Below are 27,313 nucleotides of genomic sequence, written 5' to 3'. Positions count from 1 at the left end.
CTTTGGCTCCGCCCTCTAGGCTGCCTCATGAAAGAGTACACCGACCGTATGTCACTGATCACATGACCCAACAATCAATTCCAGTTCTAGGCTACAGAGAAGGGGTGGGGGGACTTTTCTTTTCTTATTTCAGCTCTAGGTGTATTATGACATGGTTCAATGTTGAAAATAGGTGGTTTATAGTATAAAATAGTTCCCATGAATTCTCATTAAAAAAGAAGAAAAAAAATGGTTCCCCTGAAAAAAAGTTTGGGAACCTCTGGTGTATATTGTATACTTACAATATACTCCACTGACATCTCAGAGCAAATATTGTACTTTTTAAGGCTGACCTTTATTTGACTTCGGATTGTCAGCATATGTGACTTTGGATTGTCAGCAAATCATATCATTACTGAATGGCACTTGAAAGTTATCAGCACAATTGATGTAGCAAAGCCAGCGGAAAATAAGAAATGCAATCCTGACCAATTAAATGAATGAGGTGACTGCAGGTTTATCAGAATAACGAAGCCAGATCAAACATGCTTTTACAGATATGGAGAAGAATGAACCGCACAGTAGGCATATATAAAAGAGGCTTCTGGAAGTTCTGGCCTTCAGTTAGTTTTACTCAGGCAACATGGGCAAGCTTCTCTTCGTTGGTAAGATGAGAAATTGTTATTGGAAACCTATACTACCTTTGTTTTTGTTCTTGGAGGAAATTGTTGTTTAACACTATTTTGAACAGTCCTTCAAGTATGTTAATGCAATATAACGGACACGGTGGTTGGAGGTGGGCTAGCTATTACAGTCTACTCTTCTACTGACAAATATATACCCTGGTTGGCCTGGTATCAGTCTTGTTAGAGCTGTACATGAATTTGGTCTCTCAAAGAAACGTGGGTGACAAAAGTCAACTTGGACACTAAATTGAACGTATGGATCGTAGCTTTAAGTTTGAGTTCTTTACCAAATCAAAGGAACTGTTTGAATTAACGTGTTCCTTCCACGCGTTATATCCAACCAGGGAAACTCCCCCTGTTAGGTGAAAAGAAGTGGCTTGGACTCCTCATGCATGGAAGGAAGCATGAGGTCAGTCCGATGCTCTCTCTAGGTTGGCAGAGGGAGTGTAGCGCCCAGGATTACATTAGACAATTGAAATTGGGTGGAAAAAAATGGGTTACAAAAAAGAAAGAAAATAATAAACTAAACCAATCTCTCTCTCTCGCTCTCTCTCTCTCTCTACAGGACTGGCTCTCCTGCTGCACGCGCAGCTAGGTAAGACTTTGACCACTTTGGTGTGATACTTTGGAACTAAAAAAATAACGACAACAAGAAGCTCAAACTGCATCTCTCATATCTTGTACAGGATCCTCCTACATCCTCTCATGTTATTTCACCAGCTGGGCTCAGTACCGTCCCGGTGCTGGGAAATACTTGGTCACAGACGTGGACCCATGTATGTGTGACCTCATTGTCTATGCCTTCGCTACAATGAAGGACAACAAGATCACCACCTTCGACTGGGACGATCTGAAGATGTATGGACAGGTCCAGGCCCTCAAGAACCAGTAAGCAGTCACACACACGCACGCACGCACACACACACACACACACACACACACACACACACACACACACACACACACACACACACACACACACACACACACACACACGCAGACCTCAATACCTAATAACTTAATGTAGTATAAATATATTTTTTTACTTTTTTACTTTTTTCCCTTCAGGAACAGCAACCTGAGGACCATCCTGTCCATTGGTGGATGGAACTTTGGCAACGCTAGGTGAGTATTCAGACTCCCTGATCGGGAGATAAGCAACCGTCATGTCGCATACACAAACTTTAGAAGGCAAACGTAGCCAATCAGGAGGGAATATGGGAAATGGGACAGATCCATGTTGATGACATGAATTTAGAGATACTGTGTACGCTTCGCGTGATTTTAGGCCAAAATCTGTAGGAGCAGTGTCCAAAAATGTGTTTTGCAAAAATCTGCTAGATACCGGTATCTAGAAGCGCTCTGCGATTTCTTCCCGAGCATTTCTAGCTATAATCGCGGCCAGATCTTCTCGCAGTGCTTTTCACACACCACAAGCAAAACCTCGGCAAGCAAAGCCAGATCTTGCAGCAGATCGACGTTTTTGTTTGGCGAGCGCCGAAAATGGTCGGCGACAGCAGCACAATCGGCTCAAAAAGTCGGACAGTGTGTTCGAGCCCTAACCCTGGCCTAGCCTCGTACCCGCCCTCTTCCAGAAACCATTTCGAATCCTCCTGGATAACGGAAGTTGGTCGTTTACTAGGCTAACCCTGGCCTATCTCTAACCCTAACCCTATCTCTAACCCTAACCACACACGTAGCCACATAGAGTCTCATTACTCATTATGAAACATCCATGACGTGGTCTAGGCGTATACCTACCTACAGTATACAGTATAGTCTCTAATGCGTGTCATGCAGGGTTCGACACTGGTAGGCCAGTGTCAAGTCAATTCAAAAGGAACTTCAGGAACCTATAAAAACACTTGTATGTGTTGTGATCATCTCTCTCTCTCTCTCTTCTCTTCCTTCAGGTTCGTAACCATGACGTCCACTGCTGCTAATCGCAAGACCTTCATTGACAGCGTGATCAGGTTCCTGCGTGGTTACGAGTTTGATGGTCTGGATGTCGACTGGGAGTACCCATATGGACCTAGCAAGCAGGCCTTCACCATCTTTGCTCAGGTAAGCCTTCTATTGTGCCTATACAATAAATACTTAATGTTGTAATTATGTGTTCTGTAACCATTTGCCTTTAGCTTACAGTGTATTTTAACTAGAACTGCACTCTGTCGAGGTGCCGACTTGCGCCTAGCCGTGTATGGCCTATTTGTGCGCCAGCAGAGTACGCCATGAGGTTCGCTCACCACTGGCATCACCACTGGCATCACCACTGGCGATGCCAGTGACATCACCAGGAATGCTGGTCCCTCATTGGCTGTTGATGACATTGACAGAACTGCTGGTCCCTGATTGGGCTACGGGCTTAAACAAACACAGACACCGACATACGTACATACGCAGCAGAACGCAGTACTTGCGCGCTCTGCTGGATCTTGGAATGCCCACATATGGATATATGACTGACGCATAAGGTCTATGGCGTCAGACAAGTACATTTTTTGCATTTTCCCATTCAAGACAGAAAATTTATTCATGAATAAAAATGTAACTATGTATACAATAGACAATAAAGTCATTGTTTAGCACAATGCTGACACCCTTATCTTTTTCCATCGCCACCTCCATGTCTCTCTCTATGCAGGAGACAGTGGCTGCCTTCGAGGCTGAAAGCAAGAAGACCGGCCGAACTCGTCTGTTGCTCACCGCTGCCGTGTCCGCTGGACAGGGAAACATCGATCCTGGTTATGAGGTTCCCCAGCTCGGAGCGTCAGTACAGATAACACAAGCACACACTTTTGGATAAACCTATACAAACATACAGTACAAACACACCAAATGAAACACCTATAAATAAGCCAATAATAACCCAAAAAAACAGACTCCCTTTTGCTTTTACCATGCAGTACCCTGGACTATTTCCATGTGATGACCTATGACTACCACGGTGGCTTCTCTGATGCGACTGGAGAAAACAGCCCTCTGTACAAGGGCCCGTCTGACAAGAAGTTCTGGCAGCAACAGTTCAATGTGGTGAGTGATGAGGTTCCTCCATAGACTAAAAAATAATGGACAAAGTTACGCCATTGGTTTCTACAGACCCGTTTTAAAGCCTGTTTCTCAGCTATTTCAAATCCGCCATCTTTCTATATCCGGTCCACAATTTACAATTTAGGCAGACACTCTTAATTCTAACCCTTACAACAAGCAAGGCAATACATGTACAGTATGGTCGTTGAGGGTAGGTAAGTGCTATGGTAAGTGCTATGGGCCGAGGTGGAGTCTGAAGAGGTGAGTCTTCAGACCACGGCGGAAGTTAAGGAGTGAGTCTGCCGTTCTACAGTAAGTGAAACTTAGAATTCCGAAATGCTACCGAAAAAGACTGCTATTGGTGCGAGTCTTCACTCAGTACAACCAGTAGAAACCCTATAAACATATACACTAATTTATCAGTGGGACCATAATTTATGATGATGATTGAAAAGAAGACTGGACATACATTTTGATACTGTACGGATGAATGAATATCTGTACCGTAAAGCTTGACTGTTTATGCCAGTATATGTCCTTCCCTTGTACATAGAACTGGACTATGAACTACTGGAGGACCAAGGGAGCCCCGGCTGAGAAGCTGCTGGTTGGTTTTGCCACCTACGGTCACAGCTTCAACCTGACTACTTCTGACCATTCTTGCGGCGCGCCAAGCGGTGGACCTGCACCTGAGGCACCCTTCACCCGTATGGCTGGATTCATGGCCTATTATGAGGTATCAGGGGTGATAGTGCATGCACAAATCCACTCTAGCCCAGGTGCTGGACAAACGGCAATTCAAGAAAAGGATAGAGTCCGCAACACTGGTAATACTCAGCTCTGCTTTATTGCTTGAAGCAATAAAGCAGAGCTGAGTATTACCAGTGTTGCGGACTCTATCCTTTTCTTCTATTATGAGGTATCCCTGCTGAGCATTTTTCAAGCTATTAGACATCTAAAATACGTCTAAACAACTAGGCTTAAATCAGGTTATAACTTATAACTGCTCTAAAAGTGAATGTTTTCTAGCTTAGATGTTGAAACAACATAATTTCAACGGCTATGTACAGACCGTCTTTATATAGTCGACTATGGCTCACAGGGATCTATTCTAGTCTAATCTAAATCTCTACCTTCATTCAGATCTGCACCTTCCTGAAGGAAGGGGGCATTGAGGTCTGGAATGCCCCCCAGCAGGTGCCTTATGCCTACAAGGGCAGCGTCTGGCTTGGATACGACAACGTCAAGAGCTTCCAGATCAAGGTGAAAAATGTATTTCTTGAGCGGCGCAAACCACTCCTACGTTTAACTTAGTGTGTAGGTCCCTATGTTTGTTTCCCTATGTATGCACTACCAACGTTTCAGAGCCTAATGGCCGGAACTCCATGTATGGAGATAACTAAGGTACACGTGTCAGGACTCCCTAGATCCCATCTGGTCACACGGTGCAAACCGCTCTGTTTGACTTAGTGTGTTGGTCCCTATGTCCCTTGGGGTTCAGACACTAACCCTATACCTAACCCTAACCTCAATGGAAGTGTTGCCACTCAGACAATTAGAAGTCAATGTCTGAATGGCAACATGTCTGAATGGAGAGCGTATACCGTCCCTCGGTATGCAGCACCAACAGCTGCGGTCACACAAGACTAACATAGAAGAAGACCGACATCACCACAGCTGTAGTCATGGACAGAACGGCCCATACAAGGAGATATACTCATGTGTTGTGTTTGATACCGTGTGAAGAGAGCATCGCTCACTTTGCATTATGTGCTATTTCACATTACACAGCCATTGTCTGTCTCCTGTGGTGTTCACTGTTTTTAAACCACTCTGCCTGTCTACACTGCAGACTGACTGGTTGAAGAAGAGTGGTTTTGGTGGAGCTTTTGTCTGGACTTTGGCCATGGATGACTTCAGCGGCACCTTCTGTGGCCAGGGGAAATACCCACTGATGAGCACCCTGAAGAATGGACTGCATGGACCCGGAGCTGGTAACATGCACTCTCTTGTGCCCACACATACAAAACAAAACCACAGGCATGCTCAAATATTTTCACAAAGACTCCATCAAAGCTCCATATTTTGACACCTCTTTGTCCTCTGTCTATTGTTCCTGCAGCCTGCACACCTCGCTCAGTTCCTCTGCCTCCAGTCACCCCCATGCCACCACCTCCAGGATCTCCGTTCTGCGACGGCAGGGCTGACGGACTCTACCCAGATCCCCATGCCAAGAACAAGTACTGGCAGTGCGACTCTGGAAACACCATCACCGGAACATGCCCCGCCACCACTGTGTTTGACAGTTCCTGCACATGCTGTAACTATGAGCACTGAAAGAGGTCGTGGTTCCACTTTGACTTAGTTGTTCTTTAGCTGTTTTGGAGCTGGGTGTCTATTAATGCAAAACCACACTACTGCTGCTGCTGCTGCTGCTGCTGCTATGGCCCATGTGAGAACTGCTCCTTAACTGTATCTGTCCAGTGATTACTGATTGAAATAAAATAAAGTATGACTTTCAAAGCAACTGGGAATGTACGTTATTTTTCTCTCATCCAGTCGTTATGTCTCCACTTGAGTGTTAATCAATTCTCAAATTATCCAAACAGTAAAAAGACCAAGGAGAAGAAGAAGAAGAATAACCTTCCTCTTCTTCTTCATCATTGCAGGTGCGGTTTTGTTAGATTTCAGTGCCGCATTTGATGTTATTGATTATGACATTCTACTTGATAAACTTATGTGTTATGGTTTTAACCAAACTGCGATTACTCTTATGAAGAGTTATCTATCTTCTAGAACACAAAAGGTCTTTTATAATGGGAGCTTATCTGAAGGTAGTATGTTATCATGCGGGATTCCTCAGGGAAGTTGTCTAGGACCTCTCCTGTTTTCAATTTTTACAAATGACTTGCCCTCTGCCCTCAATAATGCAGGTATAACGATGTACGCAGATGATTCCACTGTACATTATACTGCAAGTTCATGCCTAGAATTAAATCAAGTTTTGTCTAGTGAATTGAAAATAGTACATGATTGGATAAGTACAAACAAATTAGTCTTAAATATATCCAAAACTAAAAGTATTGTCTTTGGGACACGACACAAATTGGCAGATACACCCAAACTTAATTTATCAATATCTGGTGAGCCCATACAACAGGTAAACAGCACTAAATTGCTGGGCGTTGTCCTGGACAGTCAATTATCGTGGACTGAGCACATAAATACAGTAGTTGGTAAAATGGGGAGAGGTATTGCAGTCACTAGAAAGTGTTCATCTTATGTACCTTCTAGTATCCTGGGACAAGTTTCAAAATCTTTAATCTTGTGTCACTTAGATTATTGTTCAACAGTATGGTCATGTGCATCTAAGACAAATCTCGCTAAATTACAGGTTGCACAAAACAGGGCGGCTAGGCTTGTCCTGGGTTGTTCTATGAGAACTAGTATTGAAAAGATGCACATCAGCCTCTCATGGCTCACTATTGAACAAAGGATTTCTTCGGGCTTGGCTACGTTTCTCTGTTGTATTGTTAATTCAAAGACTCCCTTGTTTCTGTTTGACCAGGTGGATTATTGTAATAACAGACATTCTTACAATACTAGATATGCTGTTAATGGTCATATTAATGTTTGGCACCTAGTTCAAACATTAATTAAAAAACTGTAATTTATAGAGCCATTGACTATTGGAACATTTTACCACTTAACATTCGTCTAACTCAAAATAAATCAGCTTTTAAGAAAAAAGTGCTGAGGTATTTACTGGGAACCAGTTATAAATAACTTCAGGAGAAATTAATTTGTAAAAGTTATTTCCTGCTAGTATTTATTTAAGCTATATCATATTAATGTGCAAATGTGAATTAATGCAATGTAATGTTGTTGTAGTTTTATTGTATTGCTTTTTTTTTATGTATTTGTAATATGACTTGTATGGACCCCATGACTAGCTGATTGCTACGGCATCAGCTAATGGGGATCCTTTTCAAATAAACAAATAAATAAATAAACAATCATAATCATCATTAACAGACAGTCATCATGACCAAGTTCATGTGTTCCCTAATAATAATAACTAGAAAGAATGCAATTGCATCAACGTTTATCCAGTGAAAATTACGTTTATCTAGTGAAAAGAAAGTTTCCCCAGAACTGCAGTGTGTTGTTGCCCTTCGGGAAACCACACTAATAATTATAACTAGAAAGATGCAATTGGAAATTGCAAGTGTGGTTGCCAACGTGACTATACTGTCATGTGAAGCTCGACCAATTGATTCCCTATTGATTCCCACTCCCATTGATTCCCTATTGATTCCCACCCCCATTGATTCCCTATCCCTTTGATTCCCTATTGATTCCCTATCCCATTGATTCCCTATTGATTCCCATTCCCATTGATTCCATCAATTTCCAATGGCAGAAAGAAAGTTTCCCCAGAACTAGTGTGTTGCCCTCTCGCCCCCCTAGTGGCGAAAAAAAGAACCTCTGGGAACTCAGATTGCCCTTTGGGCAACCACACTAACTAGATGCAAATGGAAATTGCAAGTGTGTGGTTGCCTATTGTCTGGATAGCCAAATTGTCATGTGAAGCTTGACAATAATTAGCTTGAATCCTCAAGATACATTCTGTAATAAAACACACAAAGTGAAACGGTTTGCACCGCTCAGAAACGTTCACAGACTATAGAGCATCGCAGCGGAAGTGGATGCCTGGGGTCACTTTCACTTTCACCATTCATTTTCGCCATAGACTTTTACAAAAACATTTATAACAATTATGTTAAGCCTCGAACCAAGCCATCCAGGATGGAGGTGAATCATGATCATATAACCTTTTTTTCTATGAAAATAACATTTTGAAAATCGCTAAACAAAGGGTAGTTATTAAATGTAGTATATCAAATAATGTAGTATTAAAATATGTTTTCACATAGCATCAAAGGTTATATGATCATGATTCACCTCCATCCTGGATGGCTTGGTTCGAGGCTTAACATAATTGTTATAAATATTTTTGTAAAAGTCTATGGCGAAAATGAATGGTGAAAGTGAAAGTGACCCCAGGCATCGACTTCCGCTGCGATGCTCTATGGACAAGCGCCCTCTATCATAAACCACACAAATAAGGCTTTGAAGAGTGACTCGTCTTTTGGGCTGTATACCTCCGACGGTTTGACGAATATACATGTACGTCTTTGGCAGTAAAATAATGATCTCCATTTCCCTCCACCTTAGCTGTCTTATTTATTTTTTCTTCATCATGGTTTACTTCCCCTAACTCATTTATATATTTAAATAACAAAATTACATTAGTCCAATACACAAGTCCTGACCTACAGACAGCCAGCTGTTCAAACTGAAATACAAAGTTAAATAAATGACACCCTGTGATCAAGGAACATAGGTGAGATTGTTCATCAAAGCACAGGACATTCATCTGACAGTAAGCAAAAGGACCATTGGTCTACAATCAACATCACGCAGACAGAGGATATGACACCTATAGTCACAGCTGGTGTAGGACCTCTAGTGTAGATTTTAGAAGACTGCATATTAATATAAACGAAATACAACCATGCTTAAAAAACATATCTATCAGTATACTGTAGGTGTCCCCCTACAGCCAATGAGGGACCAGCATTCCTGGTGATGATGTCAGCTGAGTTTGGTATACGAGCGCTCTTGGTAATGTCTGCATTAATGGGTGAAGACATTAGGGACATGAGGCCAGCAGCGCACACCTCGTGGTGTGCTCTGTTGGCACACAAGTAGGCCATGTGTGGCACCTCGACAGAGTACAGTTTATAGTTTTTTTGTTCTATGGGGGAAGAACTCAACAAGGGTCCTCAGAATTGTTTCATCTACCAAAACAATTGCAACTAGAAGTACTGTTACTACGAAACAGTGTGGGCTCGCTCGTAAAGAAATAATGTAAAAAAAAAAAAACACACCCAATGTGAAGTGAGCGGTGGTCGTGCTTGCATAACGTCTTCAATTGGTAATTGGTGATGTAATACAGGCTACACACACACATTGCTATGGCAAAACGCTGAGGGAAAAGACTAGGATATAGGTCTAGGATGTAATTGGTGATGTAATATGGCTACACACACACACACACACACACACATATTGCTATGGCAAAACGCTGAGGAAAACACATTGCTATGGCAAAACGCTGAGGAAAAGTGGCTACAGACAGGTCTAGGATGTAATTGGTGATGTAATATGGCTACACACACTCATATTGCTATGGCAAAACGCTGAGGAAAACACATTGCTATGTCAAAACGCTGAGGAAAAGTGGCTACAGACACACGCACAGCCACTCTATGGAGCGGTTTACCACGGCTCAAAAAAACACAACTAAAAAAAAAACACGTAATTAATCATTTCTTATGTTTGCCAACGTGACTATATTCTGCAGCGTGCTAACTGTCTTGTGCTCAACTAGTCTCTCAAGAACAGCCTCAGAGAACGCTACGCTACTGAGTCTGTCACACACCAAACTCACGGAAGGGATTTTGGGCGGTACCCAAGTCTGGTGACAGGCAGCGCTTTTGACCAATCAAACATAGTGGGCGGTATCTAATGTGTGCGTTGACTATGCATTCCCCCTCACGGGTGGAAACAAACCATCTTTCAACTGTACATTCTTTGTGCAGCTAAATAAATCCCTCTGTAGTCTATATAGACAAGCGAATTGCTCCATTTAAATATTCATTGACCCACCCGGTTTTCCACACAATGTATGGGTTTCACATTGCCACTATTTGCACAATCAAATAATGCTTTTGGAAATCGTTGTGCATAACAATAGAATTAAATGGAAGGAAGAATGGCCTACATTACAATAACGAACTACATTTGTTAGTCTACACAGTAAAGTGCAGCAATATGCCTATATGAATTTAGATTTTAGGGTATTATTATTAGTATAGAGTAAATGTAAACGTTGCAACTTCTAGTCTAAAAGACTCATGTATTAAATTATTATATTATAAAACATACATTAATCAACTAGCCCTATTTTAATCCTAGACAGGCTATTTAAAAATAGCTGATCTACAAGCTCACAACAACGTCGCATTGTGGTTACATTCTGCACAATGGGTACTTTGAGTACTACTTTCTGCTTTTGCAATACTTTTATACTTTTACTCAAGGGCTACATTTTGAATACAAGACTTGTGCATGATACTTAAGTAAAGAATGCGAGTACTTTTCCCACTACATTGCCTAAGCACGCCAGTATTAGTAAAAGCACACATCACAGATAGATTTATAGAGTAATATAAGGCAACTGTAAATGTTTAAAAAGACGACCTGAAAAGTGAAAACCTGACGGCCGTATGCTAACACGCTAGCTTACTGCAGTTAGCCAGCCGGGAGAAAGCCTGGTAGGCGAGGTTAAAGCAGTTACATTATCATAACATCCCATATTGATTTAAAACATCAATCCACTGTATTGCAACACACCATGACATCCGAGGCTATATAAACGTTTGCTTATTGTGGGTAAATTCGTTGTGTCTTGGTCACTGGTCTGCAGCAGATCCATCATTCATATAAATAAGTGAACCATTTCAATCTAAATGGGTTTCATATTGAAAGTGGCATTCTTTGATTTCACAAGCCATTGTTGACAGTTTGACACATTCCAACACAGCTTATTTAAATGCAGATTGCTTGTATGCTAATAGAGTCACAACTTCTCATTAGCTTTTCAGTCCATCATCATTCATGTAAGCTTTATAATTAGCTTCATACTAACATTAACATTAAATATTAACAGTACCATAGGCATACACATTAAGCAACATTATCTGTGCATAGAACGATACATTTGTTAATCAAACCAAATGTTTATTATACAGATAATCATACACATTGTAAACGTAGTATACAGTAGGCCTACATAAATGCAACATAACTTTAGGGTTTATTCTATAAACAATACGGCTAACCATCATCAAATAAAAGGGAAAAAATAGTCTGTTATTGAGAGATTATTCTATAAATAAAAACGAACTGTTTCATAGCATAACATCATCTTTTGTGAGACAGGACAAGATATTGAAATAGCGTACAATCTACACTTATTTAAACACCTTGGTTACATTCTGCACAATGGGTACTTTGAGTACTACTTTCTGCTTTTGGTACATTTTGATACCAATGCTTTTATACTTTTTTACTCAAGGGCTACATTTTGAATACAAGACTTGTGCATGATACTTAAGTAAAGAATGCGAGTACTTTTCCCACTACATTGCCTAAGCACGCCAGTATTAGTAAAAGCACACATCACAGATAGATTTATAGAGTAATATAAGGCAACTGTAAATGTTTAAAAAGACGAGCTGAAAACATGACGGCCGTATGCTAACACGCTAGCTTACTGCAGTTAGCCAGCCGGGAGAAAGCCTGGTAGGCGAGGTTAAAGCAGTTATACATTATCATAACATCCCATATTGATTTAAAACATCAATCCACTGTATTGCAACACACCATGACATCCAAGGCTATATAAACGTTTGCTTATTGTGGGTAAATTCGTTGTGTCTTGGTCACTGGTCTGCAGCAGATCATCAGCAGATCATCCAGCTTCATTCAGCGCAGCATATGGGGTAAAAACGATGGGGTCCTTGTTCCTTCTCTCTGGGAAAGCAGGATAACAGGATCCAGGCGGCCAAACATCTCGCCGTCGTCGCCGATATATCAAGTACTTAAAACAAATGGGCTGAAGAGGTTTTAATTGTTCAATATTGTGTAACTGAGAAACACTTGTAAGCACGCTAGAAAACAGTTCCTCGTCCACAGTAGCATCTATGTTGCGTCGTCGTTGTTGTGGTTGTCTGTTGTGTAACTTGTGTTCCGTGTGTAGAGTAGCAGTTCCGCTATAGTAGTTTCGGGAGGGAACCAAACCAAGGGGCGGACCAGGCTTCAAAGCGGAACTAGTTTTAAAATTCGTTCTCAACCGGGGAATTCCATGTATCCCCGCCCCTTTCTATGTTGGTCCCAGAGTCAAAGGAAGAGAGGCCGACCGATAGGTGTCGCCCTTTCTTCTTTGACGATGGGTTCCCAGATTGGTGCTCAACCAATACTCCAGCTAACACCACTCCCAGATGTTTTCCCGCCAATTACACCTCATTGGCTAGGGGCCCTGCCTTTGTACTGTCTGCGGCGGAACTCACTATATATAAATAATGAAGATAACATAGTGTTCTCGCCTTTCAGGCGAGCCCACAACTAGAACTGCATTCTTTCTGACGAGGTGCCAACTGGGAAGATAGCAAAACACATCCTGTTTTCCGCATATAAGAGAACTTCTGCAGGCTCCATATTTTTTAGAATAACCTTTATTTGACTTCTGATTAACATATTTGACTTGTGATTGTCAGCAAATGATATCATTACTTGAAAGTTATCAGCACTGAGAGCACGATTAGCAAAGCCTGTGGAAAATAAGAAAGGGCAACTCCTGACCAAATAAATGAATGAGGTGACTGCAGGTTTATCAGAATAATGAAGCCAGATCACATGTTTTACTGATATGGAGAGGAATGGACCGTATATAAGAGGCTTCTGGAAGTGCTGGCCTTCAGTTAGTTTTACTCATAGGCAACATGGGCAAGCTTCTCTTCGTTGGTAAGCTAAGAAATTGTTGTTGGAAACAAATACTCCCTTTGGGTTTTTTTTGTTAGTTTTTTGTTTTGTTTTTCAGAAGAAATTTGCAATAACTTAGATTAACTGTGGAATTAAATCTACTCTTGTGTTCAAATGATTTGTTTAACATAATGATACACATACCATAAATATTACTTGAAGTCGCAATCCAATAAAACACTATTTTGAACAGTCCTTCAAGTATGTTAATGCAATATAACGGACACAGTGGTTGGAGGTGGGCTAGCTATTATAGCAAATATATACCCTGGTATCAGGTAGCACCGCTACTGATTGAGTCTTGTTGGAGCTGTACATGAATTTGGTCTCTCAAAGGCACGTGGGCAACTTAAGTCAACTTGGGTAGGAAATTAAACATATGGATCGTAGCTTGAAGCCTAAGTGCTGAGTTCTTACTAAACCAACCTATCCTTCTCTCTCTCTCTCTCTCTCTCTCTCTCTCTCTCTCTCTCTCTCTCTCTGCTTGTCTCTCTTTCTACAGGACTGGCATTCCTGCTGCATGCGCAGCTAGGTAAGACTTTGACCACTTGGTGTGATGCTGTGCAGTTGGTAAAATGAGAAATAACGACAAAAACAACAACCTCTAACTGCATATCTCATGTCTTGTACAGGATCCTCCTACATCCTCTCATGTTATTTCACCAGCTGGGCTCAGTACCGTCCCGGTGCTGGGAAGTACTTGGTCACGGACATGGACCCATGTCTCTGTGACATGATCGTCTATGCCTTCGCTTCAATGAAGGACAACGAGATCACCACCTTCGACTGGGACGATCTGAAGATGTATGGACAGGTCCAGGCCCTCAAGAACCAGTAAGCAGTCACACACATACACACGGACACACACATAAAGGCATGAGAACTCAATGTATAATTTATATTTATAAATATAATTTGTATTTTTACTTTTTTACTTTCAGGAACAGCAACCTGAGGACCATCCTGTCCATTGGTGGATGGAACTTTGGCACCGCAAAGTGAGTATTAATAAAGAAAGAGTATCAAAGGCTCGAATCCACCGTGCAACCGGCTTTGTCCCAGGCAGGGAGTGGGGGGGATATTGGTCTTTGCATGTACTCCTTCAGGCTGGGGTTGGAATATGTCAGCGGGGAGTGTTGGGCTGGAGGATGAAGTTCCTAGTTCACCCCAGTGGGGGTTGAGTCAATAGGATACAACAGCAGTGACAACACAGAAATGTGAGTGGGGAGGAATTCATTGGCATAATGACTAAATTGGACAGAAAAGGGGGGGTAAAAAATTATTGGCTATTCTAAGTAACATTTTAAAATATCAATAATGTCAGGAACTTCAGAACAGATAAAAGCACTTGTATGTGTTGTGTCATCCCTCTCTCTCTCTCTCCAGGTTCGTAACCATGACGTCCTCTGCTGCCAACCGCCAGACCTTCATCGACAGCGTGATCAGGTTCCTGCGTGGGTACGAGTTTGATGGTCTGGACATTGACTGGGAGTACCCAACCGGACCTAGCAAGGAGGCCTTCACCGTCTTTGCTCAGGTCATATAACTTATACTGTATATATTTCATGTTGTCATGTCCCTGTTCAACCATTTGCCTTAAACTTATGGTGTATGAAATATATACATTTTATCTGAGTGATAATGTACTGTACATTATCACTTACTGGAACTTGGGTCTTGGTTTAATTAATACTGGAAATTGCTGTCTTGCTTTTTAAAACTATCATACAATAGTTGCTAATTAGATCACTGTACGGTTGCAACAATATAAAGTCATCCTTTAGCATATACTAAGACCCTCATCTCTCTCCATCACCACCACCACCACCACCACCTCCATGTCCCTATGCAGGAGGCAGTGGCTGCCTTCGAGGCTGAAAGCCAGAAGACCGGCCGTCCTCGTCTGTTGCTCACTGCTGCCGTGTCCGCTGGACAGGGAAACATCGACCCTGGTTATGAGGTTCCCCAGCTCGGCGCGTCAGTACAGATAACACACACAATCACACTTTTGGATAAACCTATACAAACATCAGGGACGTGCAGAGCATTTTAGAGAAGCAGGGGCTGAAATCTCTAAAAGGGCACTTTTGGTGAAAATATCGAAAATAGCCGATCTCCAAGTTCACGCTGTGAGCTTGGATGCTCTCTTAACTGCTGCATTCAGGTATGGCATGGAAAGGGGGCATTTTAATTTCTTTCACCATAGTATATCTGCATTCATAGTCTGGGGAGGGCACATTTTACAGCCGGGTAAAAGGGCAGGGGCTCAAGCCCCCTTTGATGTCTATGTGTGCATGTGCCTGACGAACATACAGTACATACACATACACAAGGAAACACCTATAAAAATAAACCAGTAAAACCCTGACTCCCTTTTACCATGCAGTACCCTGGACTTCTTCCATGTGATGACCTATGACTACCATGGCGGCTTCTCTGCTGAGACTGGAGAGAACAGCCCCCTGTTCAAGGGCCCATCTGACAAGAAGTTCTGGCAGCAACAGTTCAATGTGGTGAGTGACGAGTTTCCTCCATAGAATGAACAAAGTTACGGCATTGGTTTCTAAAGACCCGTTTCGAAGCCTGTTTCTCAGCGATTTCAAATCCGCCATCTTTCTATATCCCGTCCGAAATGCTACCGGAAATGATTGCTATTGGCTGCAACCACAGCGAGGGTTGGGTCTTCACTCGATTGAACCATAGAAACCATAGAAACATATTTATCATTCATTTGAAAATTAATGGTACCTTAATTTACTAAAGGCATATCATGATGATTTAAAACTAGACCAGGTCACCTGGTCGTGCCAGACCCGCAATGAAAACTAGTATGGCACTGAACTAACACATGAACACACAGGATTTTATAGTCTCAGCAACAAAGCGTAGTGAGCTTGTAGATCGGCTGTTTTCACTAGTATGGCACTGAACTAACACATGAACACACAGGATTGTATAGGCTGAGCAGCTGGAAATGTTTGTGAGCTTGTAGATGGGCTGAGGAATTTATAGTGTCAGCAGCTCGTCAGCCAACTCAACTCAGCTGGTCCTGTACAGGTGACGGCACTCAAGGCAATCAGCCCAGCAAGGGAAGGGAGGGGCAGATGAGCAGGCACACTGAGGAAAAGAGGGACAGGCACACTGAGGAAAAGAGGGACCGACAGACCGACAGACCGACAGACCGACCGACCGACCGACAAAGCCTTATGTAGGCCGACCCCCTGGGTCTGGCAAAAAAAAAACAAGGAAATAAAATCAAGTGGGCTTAACGAGAACCCGGAACAAGCTTCAATTCCAATACCCGTACCGTAAAGCTTGACTGTTGATGCCAGTATAATATGTCCTTCCCTTGTCCATATAGGACTGGACCATGAACTACTGGAAGAGCAAGGGAGCCCCAGCTGAGAAGCTGCTGGTTGGTTTCGCCACCTATGGCCACAGCTTCAAACTGACTACTTCCGACCATTCTTGCGGTGCCCCAAGCGGTGGCCCTGCGGCTGAAGCACCCTTCACCCGTATGGCTGGATTCATGGCCTATTATGAGGTATGGATGTTGTACTTCACTTTGTATGCCCATCTGATCCATCCATCTTTCTGAAAATGATTTCGTAACCCATTTTCCACCCAGTTGCCAGTTGCCTAAGCTGTAATCCTGGGCGCTATTCTCCATCTGCCAACTTGGGGAGGGCCCCCGAACTGAGCTCATGCTGCCTTCAATGCATGCAGAGAGCAGGCCGCTTCTTATCACCTGACTAGGGGGAGTTTCCCCAGTAGGATATAGCGCATGGAAGAAACACGTTATTCCAACCAGTTCCTTTCCCCTCCATCAGGCTGGCCAGGGGGAGGCAGTATAGTGAACAGGATTTCTGCATGTTTTTTGTGAGGGTACCTACCCTAGGGGACACGGGGAGAACATGCCATGTATCTATTCTAATCTAAACTAAATCTCTACCTTCATTCAGATCTGCACCTTCCTGAAGGAAGGAGGCATTGAGGTCTGGAATGCCCCACAGCAGGTGCCTTATGCCTACAAGGGTAGCGTCTGGCTTGGATACGACAACGTCAAGAGCTTCCAGATCAAGGTGCAAAAATTGTTCGTTTTTTTTACATCATGTTTACATTTGTAGCCATTGTCTGTCTCCTGTGGTATACTCTGTTTTTAAATCCACTCATCCCGTCTACACTGCAGACTGACTGGTTGAAGACGAGCGGTTTTGGTGGAGCTTTTGTCTGGACAGTGGCCATGGATGACTTCAGCGGCACCTTCTGTGGCCAAGGGAAATACCCTCTGATCAGCGCCCTGAAGAATGGACTGCATGGAGCAGGAGCTGGTAACATGCACTCTCTTGTGCCCACAAATACAAAACAAAACCACACGCATGCTCAAATATTTCCACACACAAGAAGAAGTGGCTCAAGAGGTAGAGCGGCCGCTTGGGAACCGGAAGGTTCCCAGTACGATCCCATACTCTCCCAGAGTTAGTGTCGAAGTGTCCTTGAGCAAGACACTGAACCCCTAATTGCTCACGATGAGCAGGTTGGTGCCTTGCATGGTTTCCTCTGCCATCGGTGTATGAATGTGTGTGTGTGTGTGTGTGAATGTAATGCACGATCTATGTAAAGCGCCTTGGATAAAGGCGCCGTATAAATGCACCATTTATATCTTTGTCCTCTGCTATCTTTCCTGCAGCCTGCACACCTCGCTCAGTTCCTCTGCCCCCAGTCACCCCCATCCCACCACCTCCAGGGTCTCCATTCTGCATGGGCAGGGCTGACGGACTCTACCCAGATCCCCAGGACAAGAACAAGTACTGGCAGTGCGACTCTGGAAACACCATCACACAAACATGCCCCGGCGGCACCGTGTTCGACACTTCCTGCACATGCTGTAACTGGGCTCACTGAGAGAGGCCGTAGTTCCACTTTGACTTAGTCGTTCTTTAGGTATTTTGGAGCTGGGTGTAAAATAGTCTGTTAATGCAAAACCAAGTTGCTGCTGCTATGGCCCATGTGAGAACTGCTCCATAACTGTTTCTGTCTAGTGATCACTGATGGAAATGAAATAAAGTATGACTTTCAAAGCAACTGGGAATGTACGTTATTTGTCATCTGCCTTTTCTCTCATCAAGTCAGTCGTTAATGTCTCCACTTGAGTGTTAATCAGTGTTCAAAATATCCAAACAGTACACAGAGGAAGATGAAGAGAGTGATTATCATCATCGTCATCATAATCATTATCTTACACACAGTATTGACAGCCGTCATGGCCTTCAAGTTCACTTTCCCCCCATGTTGTTGTTGGTTCTTAAGTCTGGTGACACCTGTCCAGGACAGGCCTCAGACGCGCCTCCTCATGAGACTTGGTTCAGAGATCCCTCATGATGTAATAGAAAAACAATGTTCACATATTCTACATTTAATACACATGAAGTGAAATATTTCAAGCCTTTTCTTTTGTAATCTTGATGATTATGGCATACAGCACATGCAAATAAAAATATTAGAATATAAGACCAATGAAAAAGGGGGGGGGGGGATGTATAATACAGAATTAAGCCCAGATTGCTTTGATAGCTGCCTTCAGACTGTCTGTACTGTTGGGTCTGGTGTCTCTCATTTTCCTCTTGACACCCCATATCCCATGATGATAGATTCAGGGTTCAGACCAGGTGAGTTGGCTGGTAAATCAAGCACAGTAATACCATGATCAGCACCAGTTACTATTCATTGGTTGCATTTGTAGTCCTACACCGGCCATGTTGAGGACCAACACAGGTGTTCTGATTGGCGTAGAACATTAGTTCTATGCCAATCAGACACATTTAAACACCTGTGTTGGTCCTCAACATGGTCGTTTAGGACTACAAATGCAACCCATGAATAGTTGTAGTTTTAGCACAGTGGGCAGGTGACAAGGTCCTGCTGGAAAATGAAATCAGCATCTCCATAAAACTTGTCAGCAGACAGAAGCATGAAGTGCTCTAAATATCCTGGTTGATGGCTGATTTGACTCAGTGTCTTCTATGGGTGGCATAGCTCATGGGTAGAGAAACTGTTATTAGAGCACGAAGGGTTCCCGAAGGGTTCCCAGTTTGAATCCAGGCTCCCCCTGAGTTAATGTCGAAGAGTCCTTGAGCAAGACTCTGAACCCCTAAATGCTCCCAGTGAGCAGGTTGGTGCCTTGCATGGTTTCCTCTGCCACCGGTGTGTGAATGTAAAGCGCCTTGGATAAAAGCGCTATATAAATGCACCATTTACCATTTTCTAAATGCCTAAATTGTAAATACAGTATACCGGTACTTCAGATGAGTGTTCCCTATGATACTAGGGGATGTACCCCCCAACTTTCTCTCTCTCTCTACACACACACACACTCCCATGTTTGATGATCATCATTTTTTTTTTCAACATACCATGTGCTTGTCGCCTACCACGGGTTGACTATTGCATAAAGCACTACAGTAAGTCTGTCATGAGGAAATAACCCTGTCATGGTGTTGCTTTATCATTATTACCACCCTGAAGTGAATTATTTTCACATAACAGTGCATAATCCTACTCAAATGAAAAGTCCGACTCAAATGAAGAGTCAAGTTCGAGTATTCTTGTACTCTTGTGGTTAGAGTCCGCCATGAGACGGGGAGGTCGGGGATTCGATTCCCCGGTCGGGTCATACCAAAGACTGTAAAGATGGGACCCAATTCCTTCCTGCTTGGCACTCAGCATCAAGGGTTGAATTGGATATATGCATATACGCCATTTTGTTCTACTTCCGGGTGTCTTTCGACTTCCTTCACAGGTGTTACTGATGATACTAATTAAGGCTCTGTTTGATTTATTGTACAGTGGTTCTTTAATTTCAAGGACCGCCATAAACTCTGTACAAATGGAATCAACAAATGGAAGCAAATGGACCCTTGCAGGTCCATTTGCTTCCATTTGTACACTCTCAGAGTTACACACCTGTATGGGGACATTTGGAACCCACTCAAGGACACTTTGAGACCCACTGGTGTAGCAGAGTGTTTCCAGTGAGCCAACATGCACAATATCAGCACCCTGACTCTGTTTGACCAGAATGGAACAGACCCTTGATTAGTATCATCAGAAACACCTGTGAAGGAAGTCGAAAGACACCCGGAAGTAGAACAAAATAGCTATGTGCATATACCCTATTGGGGGGGTTGATCAGTATTAGGGCGAAGCCACACATTGGACGACTGCTGCGACCTACGGCTCTTCCTTCAGCGACCAAACCGATGATGTATAGACATCCGCCGGGGTAATGGGAAAGTCAACATGGCGCTGGTCAGACGGACGTGTAGTTATTTTACTAGCACGATTTGCAGCAGTGGACAGATCAAGGAATGTAGCCTTAGCCTACCTACACTACTCAACATGAAAAAATAAAACATATGCACGGGCAATAATAAGCCCCATTCCTTTGTAAATGATCTCCTATTTCACTTTTATTTTTTATCCCCTTGTTTTATGACTGCTTTTTTTCTCCCCTTTTGTTAATGACAATTCTCTATGGAAAGTACTGTGTTGTATCGTCTGTCTTTCAATGTTAGACTATATGAGATACATAAAGTGGTTCTTGTGTAGGCTAAATAAGACAAAAAGCTTACTAGGATCTCCTTTTAGTTGACCTTGTACCAGTGATATAACTGTACTTTTTCCTATGCAAACTTCTAATAAATTCGTCAATCAATATAAAGGAATGTACACTACAAATAACCACATGAACCCCAGCTATGCATATTCTGGGGGGGAAAAGCCAAAAAATAGCCAATCTACCCCTCATCAAAAAACACTACTGAATCACTACTCATCACTACTACTAAATGTCTACACAAACACTACCATTTCACTACTTGATTACTATTGCAATGTGTAGTGATTCAGTAGTGTTTTTTGATGAGGGCACAAGCTCATAACGTGTCGCGCTGCAACAAGTATTGAGCTTGGAGAGGACGTGATTTCACAGCTGCCTGTGGGCTCTTCGATCGCAGATGAAAGGAGTCTTCCTGTCTATTCATTTAACATTGAAGTGGACTGCGACTTTTTCTACGCATGTGTGGACGCAGCCTTACTGATTCCCGAGCGCGGCACGGCTGCAGCTAAACGCTCCAAGAGATGTGTCAAAGGCGGAGAACAAATTTCAATTACAGTACATGTATCTGAACATGTATCTTATTATTATTGGAGTGGTTAGCGCCGCTCAAAAATCTTTATAACCTTTATTTGACTTCTAATTGTCAGCAAATCATAATCATTGTTGAATAACACTTGAAAGTTATCAGCGCAATTAGCAAAGCCAGTGGAAAACTGAAAGGGCAACTCCTGACCAAACAAATATAATGAGGTGGCTGCTGATTTATCAGAATAATGAAGCCAGATCAAACATGGTTTACTGATATGGAGAGGAATGGAACCTATATAAGAGGTTTCTGGCCTTCAGTTAGCTGTACAGAGGCAACATGGGCAAGCTTCTCATCTGCGTTGGTAAGCTGAGAAACTGTTGTTGAGAAAGAAATTCTCCCTTTTTCCTTGCAGAGGACATTAACTGTATCTTTAGATTTACTTTGAAATTGATCTACACAGTACTTGTCTGTTCAAAAAAGTTGTTTAACATTATGAAACAATAACTCACAACAACTATATTAAAGTTATATACGTAACTAATGATTATAATAAGTAGTAGGATATAGTACATACATACTATACACATACAGTACATGTGTCATGAGATTATAATGAGATTATGTTGATTATGTATTTTACAGTCTGAGCAAAATTTTAGAGCAATAATTGAGCATCATTTAAGCAATGTTTTATAGATAATCAGAGGTTCCATCTGAGACATGCTGGTCTATATTTCTCAACAGAGAAATATTATTTTTTATTATTTTTTAACAGAAAACATAAAATCTCCTTTTTGTATCACATTGATCTAATTTATGGCTAGAGAAACAAAGGAGTAATAAACGAAATCTCAAAAATGTATTATTTTCCTCTGGGATGCCGCAGTATAAGTGCGTTTCCTTACTGACCCAACAATCACTCCTTTTCCTCTCTCTCTCTCTCTCTCTCTCTCTCTCTCTCTCTCTCTCTCACTCTCTCTCTCTCTCTCTCTCTGCTTGTATCTCTGTCTGCAGGACTGGCTCTCCTGCTGCACGTGCAGCTAGGTAAGATGCACTCTTTGACCATTTGGTGTGAACAACAACAACATCATCAACAAGCCCTATAATCTTGCGTCTCATATTTCACAGGATCCTCCTACATCCTCTCCTGCTATTTCACCAACTGGGGACAGTACCGTCCCGGCGCTGGAAAGTACTTCCCCACCAACGTGGACCCATGTCTCTGTGACCACCTCATCTACGCCTTCGCCGGAATGAGCGGAAACGAGATCAAGACCTACGAGTGGGACGACGTCAAGCTCTACGGAGAGTTCCAGGCTCTCAAGCAACAGTGAGCAGACATTTTAACACACTTTTATACTGCGCATAATCTATTATGCACACATCAACATGCACCAGCGCATATCGTCCTAACAGACTTAAGTTAAGGTTTGAGAACTTATTTCTTTCTGTTATGTTTTGCTTTTCAGGAACAGCAATCTGAAGACCCTGCTAGCCATTGGTGGATGGAACTTTGGCACCGCAAAGTGAGTGTTAAACAAGAGTATCAAAATAACTCTGTCTACAGGATACTTAGGGTTGGGTAAAAGCACTAGTATGACCCTTTATAATCTCTCTCTCTATCCCTCCCTCTCTCCAGGTTCACAGCCATGGTGTCCAGTCCCGCTACCCGTCAGACCTTCATCCAGAGCGTGATCCAGTTCCTGCGTCAGTACGGGTTTGATGGTCTGGACCTCGACTGGGAGTACCCAGGCTCTCGTGGCTCCCCACCTGAGGACAAGGCTCGCTACACCGTCCTGTGTCAGGTCAGCCTGCTGTCTTTCTGTATGTCTTTGAATCATTTGGCTTAAGCTTACTGTGTATATGTTAATATGAAATATTAGGGATATACACTACAGTACAGCAGTGGTTGGCAACGGGTGGCAACATTGGCACAGGGTAGGGTGATCACTTGCACACTGGCATAAGTGTGAGAGAGAGGATTTCTGGTTTAAACACAATATAAAACTGTTAATTAAATGAAGTCCCCTATATATGTATGCAAATTACAATATCCTGCACATAATTCTACATTCATTCAAACTACAAACTACTACAGGGGGGTCCTCCAAATCTTTGTGATAGAGTTGTTTCTCCTTTTTACATTCACCACTTGAACCCTATAGTGTCCATATTCTCAGAACTTTAGACAAAAATAGCAGATCTGCTGTTGTGATCTTGTAATCAGCTATTTTCTGCAAAGATATTTGGTGTAGAGGGGAAAAAGAGCAGACTAAGTACAGAGTGAAAGGTCAAGTTTATTAAGTATTGACGGTTCAAGTGGTTAAATATCTGAAAACACAAATTGACATGAATCAAAAAATACTCTCTCCATCCCCACCTCCCTCCGGTGTCTCTGCAGGAGCTGATGGCTGCCTTTGAGGCTGAGGGTGGAAGCCAACCCCGTCTGATGCTCACCGCTGCCGTCTCTGCCGGAAAGGGAACCATCGACACCGGATACCAGATCTCCGAGATCGGAGCGTCAGTACACATAACACGCAAACACACATTGTTAAGCACCAAGCACATACAGGGATTGAAATAGTAAAAGCCTGTGTTTGACGGTAGCAGCTCTGTTTAGGTCTATAGCGGTATACTCAGTCGGTATACAGATGCAGGAAACTCATTGATGCCCACTGGAAACTACACTGACCTCTAATGTCCTTTCACGTCAACAGTATCCTGGACTACTTCCATGTGATGACCTATGACTTCCACGGCTCCTGGGAGCACATCGTTGGAGAGAACAGCCCTCTGTACAGGGGCCCATCTGACCAGGGCAGCTTGATCTACTTCAACATGGTGAGTAAGGAGGTCCCTTTCTACATGTGTACACTGTGTTACTACACAGTGCCCACTTTTTTGGGAAATAGTGTGTCTTCATCTCATTCTGTATGGTATGGAAGTGGTAGGTTTTCAGATTCTTTGTAATGCTACTGACTCAAAGCATTGCATTGTGGAGTTTCCACTTTGGAGCTGACAGTCCCTTCTTGATGTCAATCAGTCAAGTCACCTTAATTCAAGTGACAGATATCATCAAATATCTTTATATGTTATTGTGACCATCACATCGCAAGTTACTATGAAAACCTCCACCGTCTGTCTGTCTGTCTGTCTGTCTGTCTGTCTGTCTGTCTGTCTGTCTGTCTGTCTGTCTGTCTGTCAGTCAGTCAGTCAGTCTGTCTGTCTGTCCATCACGTCACGTCACACTTTTGGCCCTACTCTTATCTCCGGCACCGTTGCCCCTATCCATGCCAAACTTTGCACACACACACACTCCTTGGCTGGCAAACCACAACCTCCGCCCCTGATTTCTCACATGCCCCTGTTCTTGCGCCACCATGAGGCTGCGTGTATACATGCGACCTGACGGTCGCTTATCTCCCGATTGGGGAGTCTTTACTGGTATATATGTTTAGGGGCATATACCGGTATGAAATACATTTAAATAAGCCATGCGCTTTCTTGGGCGTATCCTTTTAGTTGACCTTGTACCAGTGAACTGTACTGTCATGAAACTGTACCTACAGTAATCAATCAATCAATCAATGTCATGTGGTCTACCTGCACAGCCTTTTTGATCTACTGTTGATCACAATCTAACTTTTGGGCACCCCTGTAGGCTACTACAGTATATGGATGAATGTTGATGACACCAGTATGTTTCCTCGTCCATATAGGATTACGCTATGAACTACTGGAAGAGCAACGGCGCCCCAGTTGAGAAGCTGCTGGTTGGATTCCCCACCTACGGCCATACCTTCCGTCTGGCTTCTTCCTCTAACACCGCTGTCGGTGCTCCAAACAGTGGAGCTGGACCTGCCGGTCCCTTCACCCGTCAGGCTGGATTCTGGGCCTACTATGAGGTAAACGTGTCAACCAGTAGTAGTCCTATACTCAACCACTGGAGCTAGTGTTCTCAGTAGAAGAATAGGGAGACCACCACCTCCAAGCACTGCATTCATGTTATGTGTTATTTTGTATCATGTACACTTTGCTATTACTTATTGCAATTTGACTTTATTTCAGTTTTACCTCACACTGTTTAGGAAGCTCAGAGTACAATGATTTCTCTAAGAACAATTAAGTCTGCATCATGCTCCAATGTTTAAAAATGTATTAGTTCCTTTTACACCATCATTGGATGTGACTTTATTTTGAGCATTACCGGCTCTTCATTAGACAAAGATTTCTCTGCCTGCCATAATGTTTCTACAGGCCTTACATGCATGTGAGGATAAAGCACCTTGAACCTTTTTACATCTCTACCTTCCTTCAGATCTGCACCTTCCTGAAGCAAGGAGCCACTCAGGCCTGGGACGTCCCCCAGATGGTGCCTTATGCCTACAACACCCAGACCTGGGTTGGATACGACAACATCAAGAGCTTCAACATCAAGGTGCAAAATTAGTAGTCAACATATTCTAATGTTTCACACACCCAGCTGGAATCGAAACCTGGTCTCCAGCTCGGGAGATCGGCAGGTAACAGGCTAAGAGAGCTAGCTCAGGAGGAGCAGTTACGGCCTGATCTTTTGTGGGGTCGCTACAATATTGTTCACATTTTTTAAACTATACTCCGTCCATCTCCTCAGATTGACTGGCTGAAGAAGAGTGGTTTCGGTGGAGCCATGGTCTGGAGTCTGGACCTGGATGACTTCAGCGGCACCTTCTGTGGAGAGGGACCCTACCCTCTGATCAACACCATCAAGACTGGCCTGGGAACCGGATCTGCTGGTAAACATGCCAGTGTTCATTTTGACAGCTCAGTTGTGATGTAGTTTTATGGTCATAGTCTTTTGAAATATAATTCCATTTAGTCTTAGTCATTATTTTACTCATCTGAAATGTTTTAGCTTTTGAAACGTTTTAGTTTTAGCCTAGTTTTAATCGGCTAAATCTGCAGTTCGATTTAGTTGACTGAAATGTATTTTGGAAGGCCTTGGTGGTGTTGTAATGCACTAGACTAGTGCGTTCAAGTGCAGGGAAAAAAAGCTTTTCGGGGCACAACACCCACTCGCAAGCATAAAAAGACTTAAAAAAAACTCTTTTAGTTCTACTGAATCTCTTATCCACTAGTTTGTCCCTCACATTTTAGTCTAGTTTTTATTACTGTTTTATTACAGTATACTTAGTCAGAGTTTGTCACCAGAAATGTTTTTATTTCGTTTTTGTCCTACATGTTTTGTCATAGCTTTAGTCAACAGAATTAGCACTGTAACAACATACATGTAGCCTACTCCCCTGTTTGTCGCGCATTCACTCACTTATAAAACCACATTGCCATGACACATATCCTCATCTTCCTCCTGTCATTCAGGCTGCAATTACACCCCACCAGCACCACCAAAGCCCCAGCCTAGCGGCGGTGGTGGGGGAAGCAGCGGAGGTGGAAGCAGCAGTGGAGGAACTGGATGGTGTGCCGGCAAGACCGGACTCTACCCAGACCCCACCAACAAGAACCACTACTACAACTGTGCCCAGGGCCGTACCTACCAAGAGAGCTGCGCTGCTGGCCTTGTGTTCGACAAGAGCTGCAGCTGCTGCAACTGGGCTTGAACGAGGAGGTTGTGATGATTCCACTTTGTCACAAGAAGTTCTTTAGGAAGTATTGGAGCTGGGTGTAAATAGTCTGTTAATGCGAACCCACGCTGCTATGGCCCATGCATGTGAGAACTGCGCCTTGACATTTCTGCTTAGCGATCACTGATGGAAATAAAATAAATGATGTCATTCAAAACAGCTGGTACTGTCTTGGTGA

The 27,313-nt window shown here is 43.0% G+C and overlaps 3 protein-coding genes across 3 annotated transcripts; all 3 read left to right on the top strand.

Moving 5' to 3' along the window:
• Positions 1-622: 622 nt before the first annotated feature.
• Positions 623-6,032, top strand: LOC308286976 (acidic mammalian chitinase-like; the record flags this gene model as incomplete). The annotated part of the gene is made up of 11 exons (XM_080728097.1): positions 623-644; positions 1,231-1,260; positions 1,352-1,553; positions 1,734-1,790; positions 2,579-2,729; positions 3,310-3,434; positions 3,572-3,698; positions 4,249-4,431; positions 4,839-4,958; positions 5,548-5,689; positions 5,818-6,032. 11 exons carry the CDS (start codon positions 623-625, stop codon positions 6,030-6,032), a joined length of 1,374 nt encoding a protein of 457 aa, XP_080584223.1.
• A 7,295-nt stretch (positions 6,033-13,327) lies between these two features.
• LOC308286975 (acidic mammalian chitinase-like) lies at positions 13,328-18,272 on the top strand (the record flags this gene model as incomplete). Its single annotated transcript, XM_080728096.1, has 11 exons — positions 13,328-13,349; positions 13,870-13,899; positions 14,000-14,201; positions 14,309-14,365; positions 14,754-14,904; positions 15,220-15,344; positions 15,754-15,880; positions 16,729-16,911; positions 17,330-17,449; positions 17,557-17,698; positions 18,058-18,272. 11 exons carry the CDS (start codon positions 13,328-13,330, stop codon positions 18,270-18,272), a joined length of 1,374 nt encoding a protein of 457 aa, XP_080584222.1.
• A 3,569-nt stretch (positions 18,273-21,841) lies between these two features.
• Positions 21,842-27,111, top strand: LOC308286558 (acidic mammalian chitinase-like; the record flags this gene model as incomplete). The annotated part of the gene is made up of 11 exons (XM_080727608.1): positions 21,842-21,875; positions 22,529-22,558; positions 22,643-22,844; positions 22,984-23,040; positions 23,154-23,319; positions 23,916-24,034; positions 24,232-24,355; positions 25,234-25,419; positions 25,833-25,952; positions 26,148-26,289; positions 26,873-27,111. The coding sequence occupies exons 1-11, from the start codon at positions 21,851-21,853 to the stop codon at positions 27,109-27,111; spliced, it is 1,410 nt and encodes a 469-aa protein (XP_080583734.1). The 5' UTR covers positions 21,842-21,850.
• Positions 27,112-27,313: the final 202 nt, after the last annotated feature.

The sequence above is a fragment of the Nannobrachium achirus genome (assembly GCF_963921795.1).
Source record: "Nannobrachium achirus genome assembly, chromosome: 6".
NCBI classification, from domain to species: domain Eukaryota; kingdom Metazoa; phylum Chordata; class Actinopteri; order Myctophiformes; family Myctophidae; genus Nannobrachium; species Nannobrachium achirus.
This window is presented reverse-complemented; position numbering and strand designations above follow the sequence as displayed.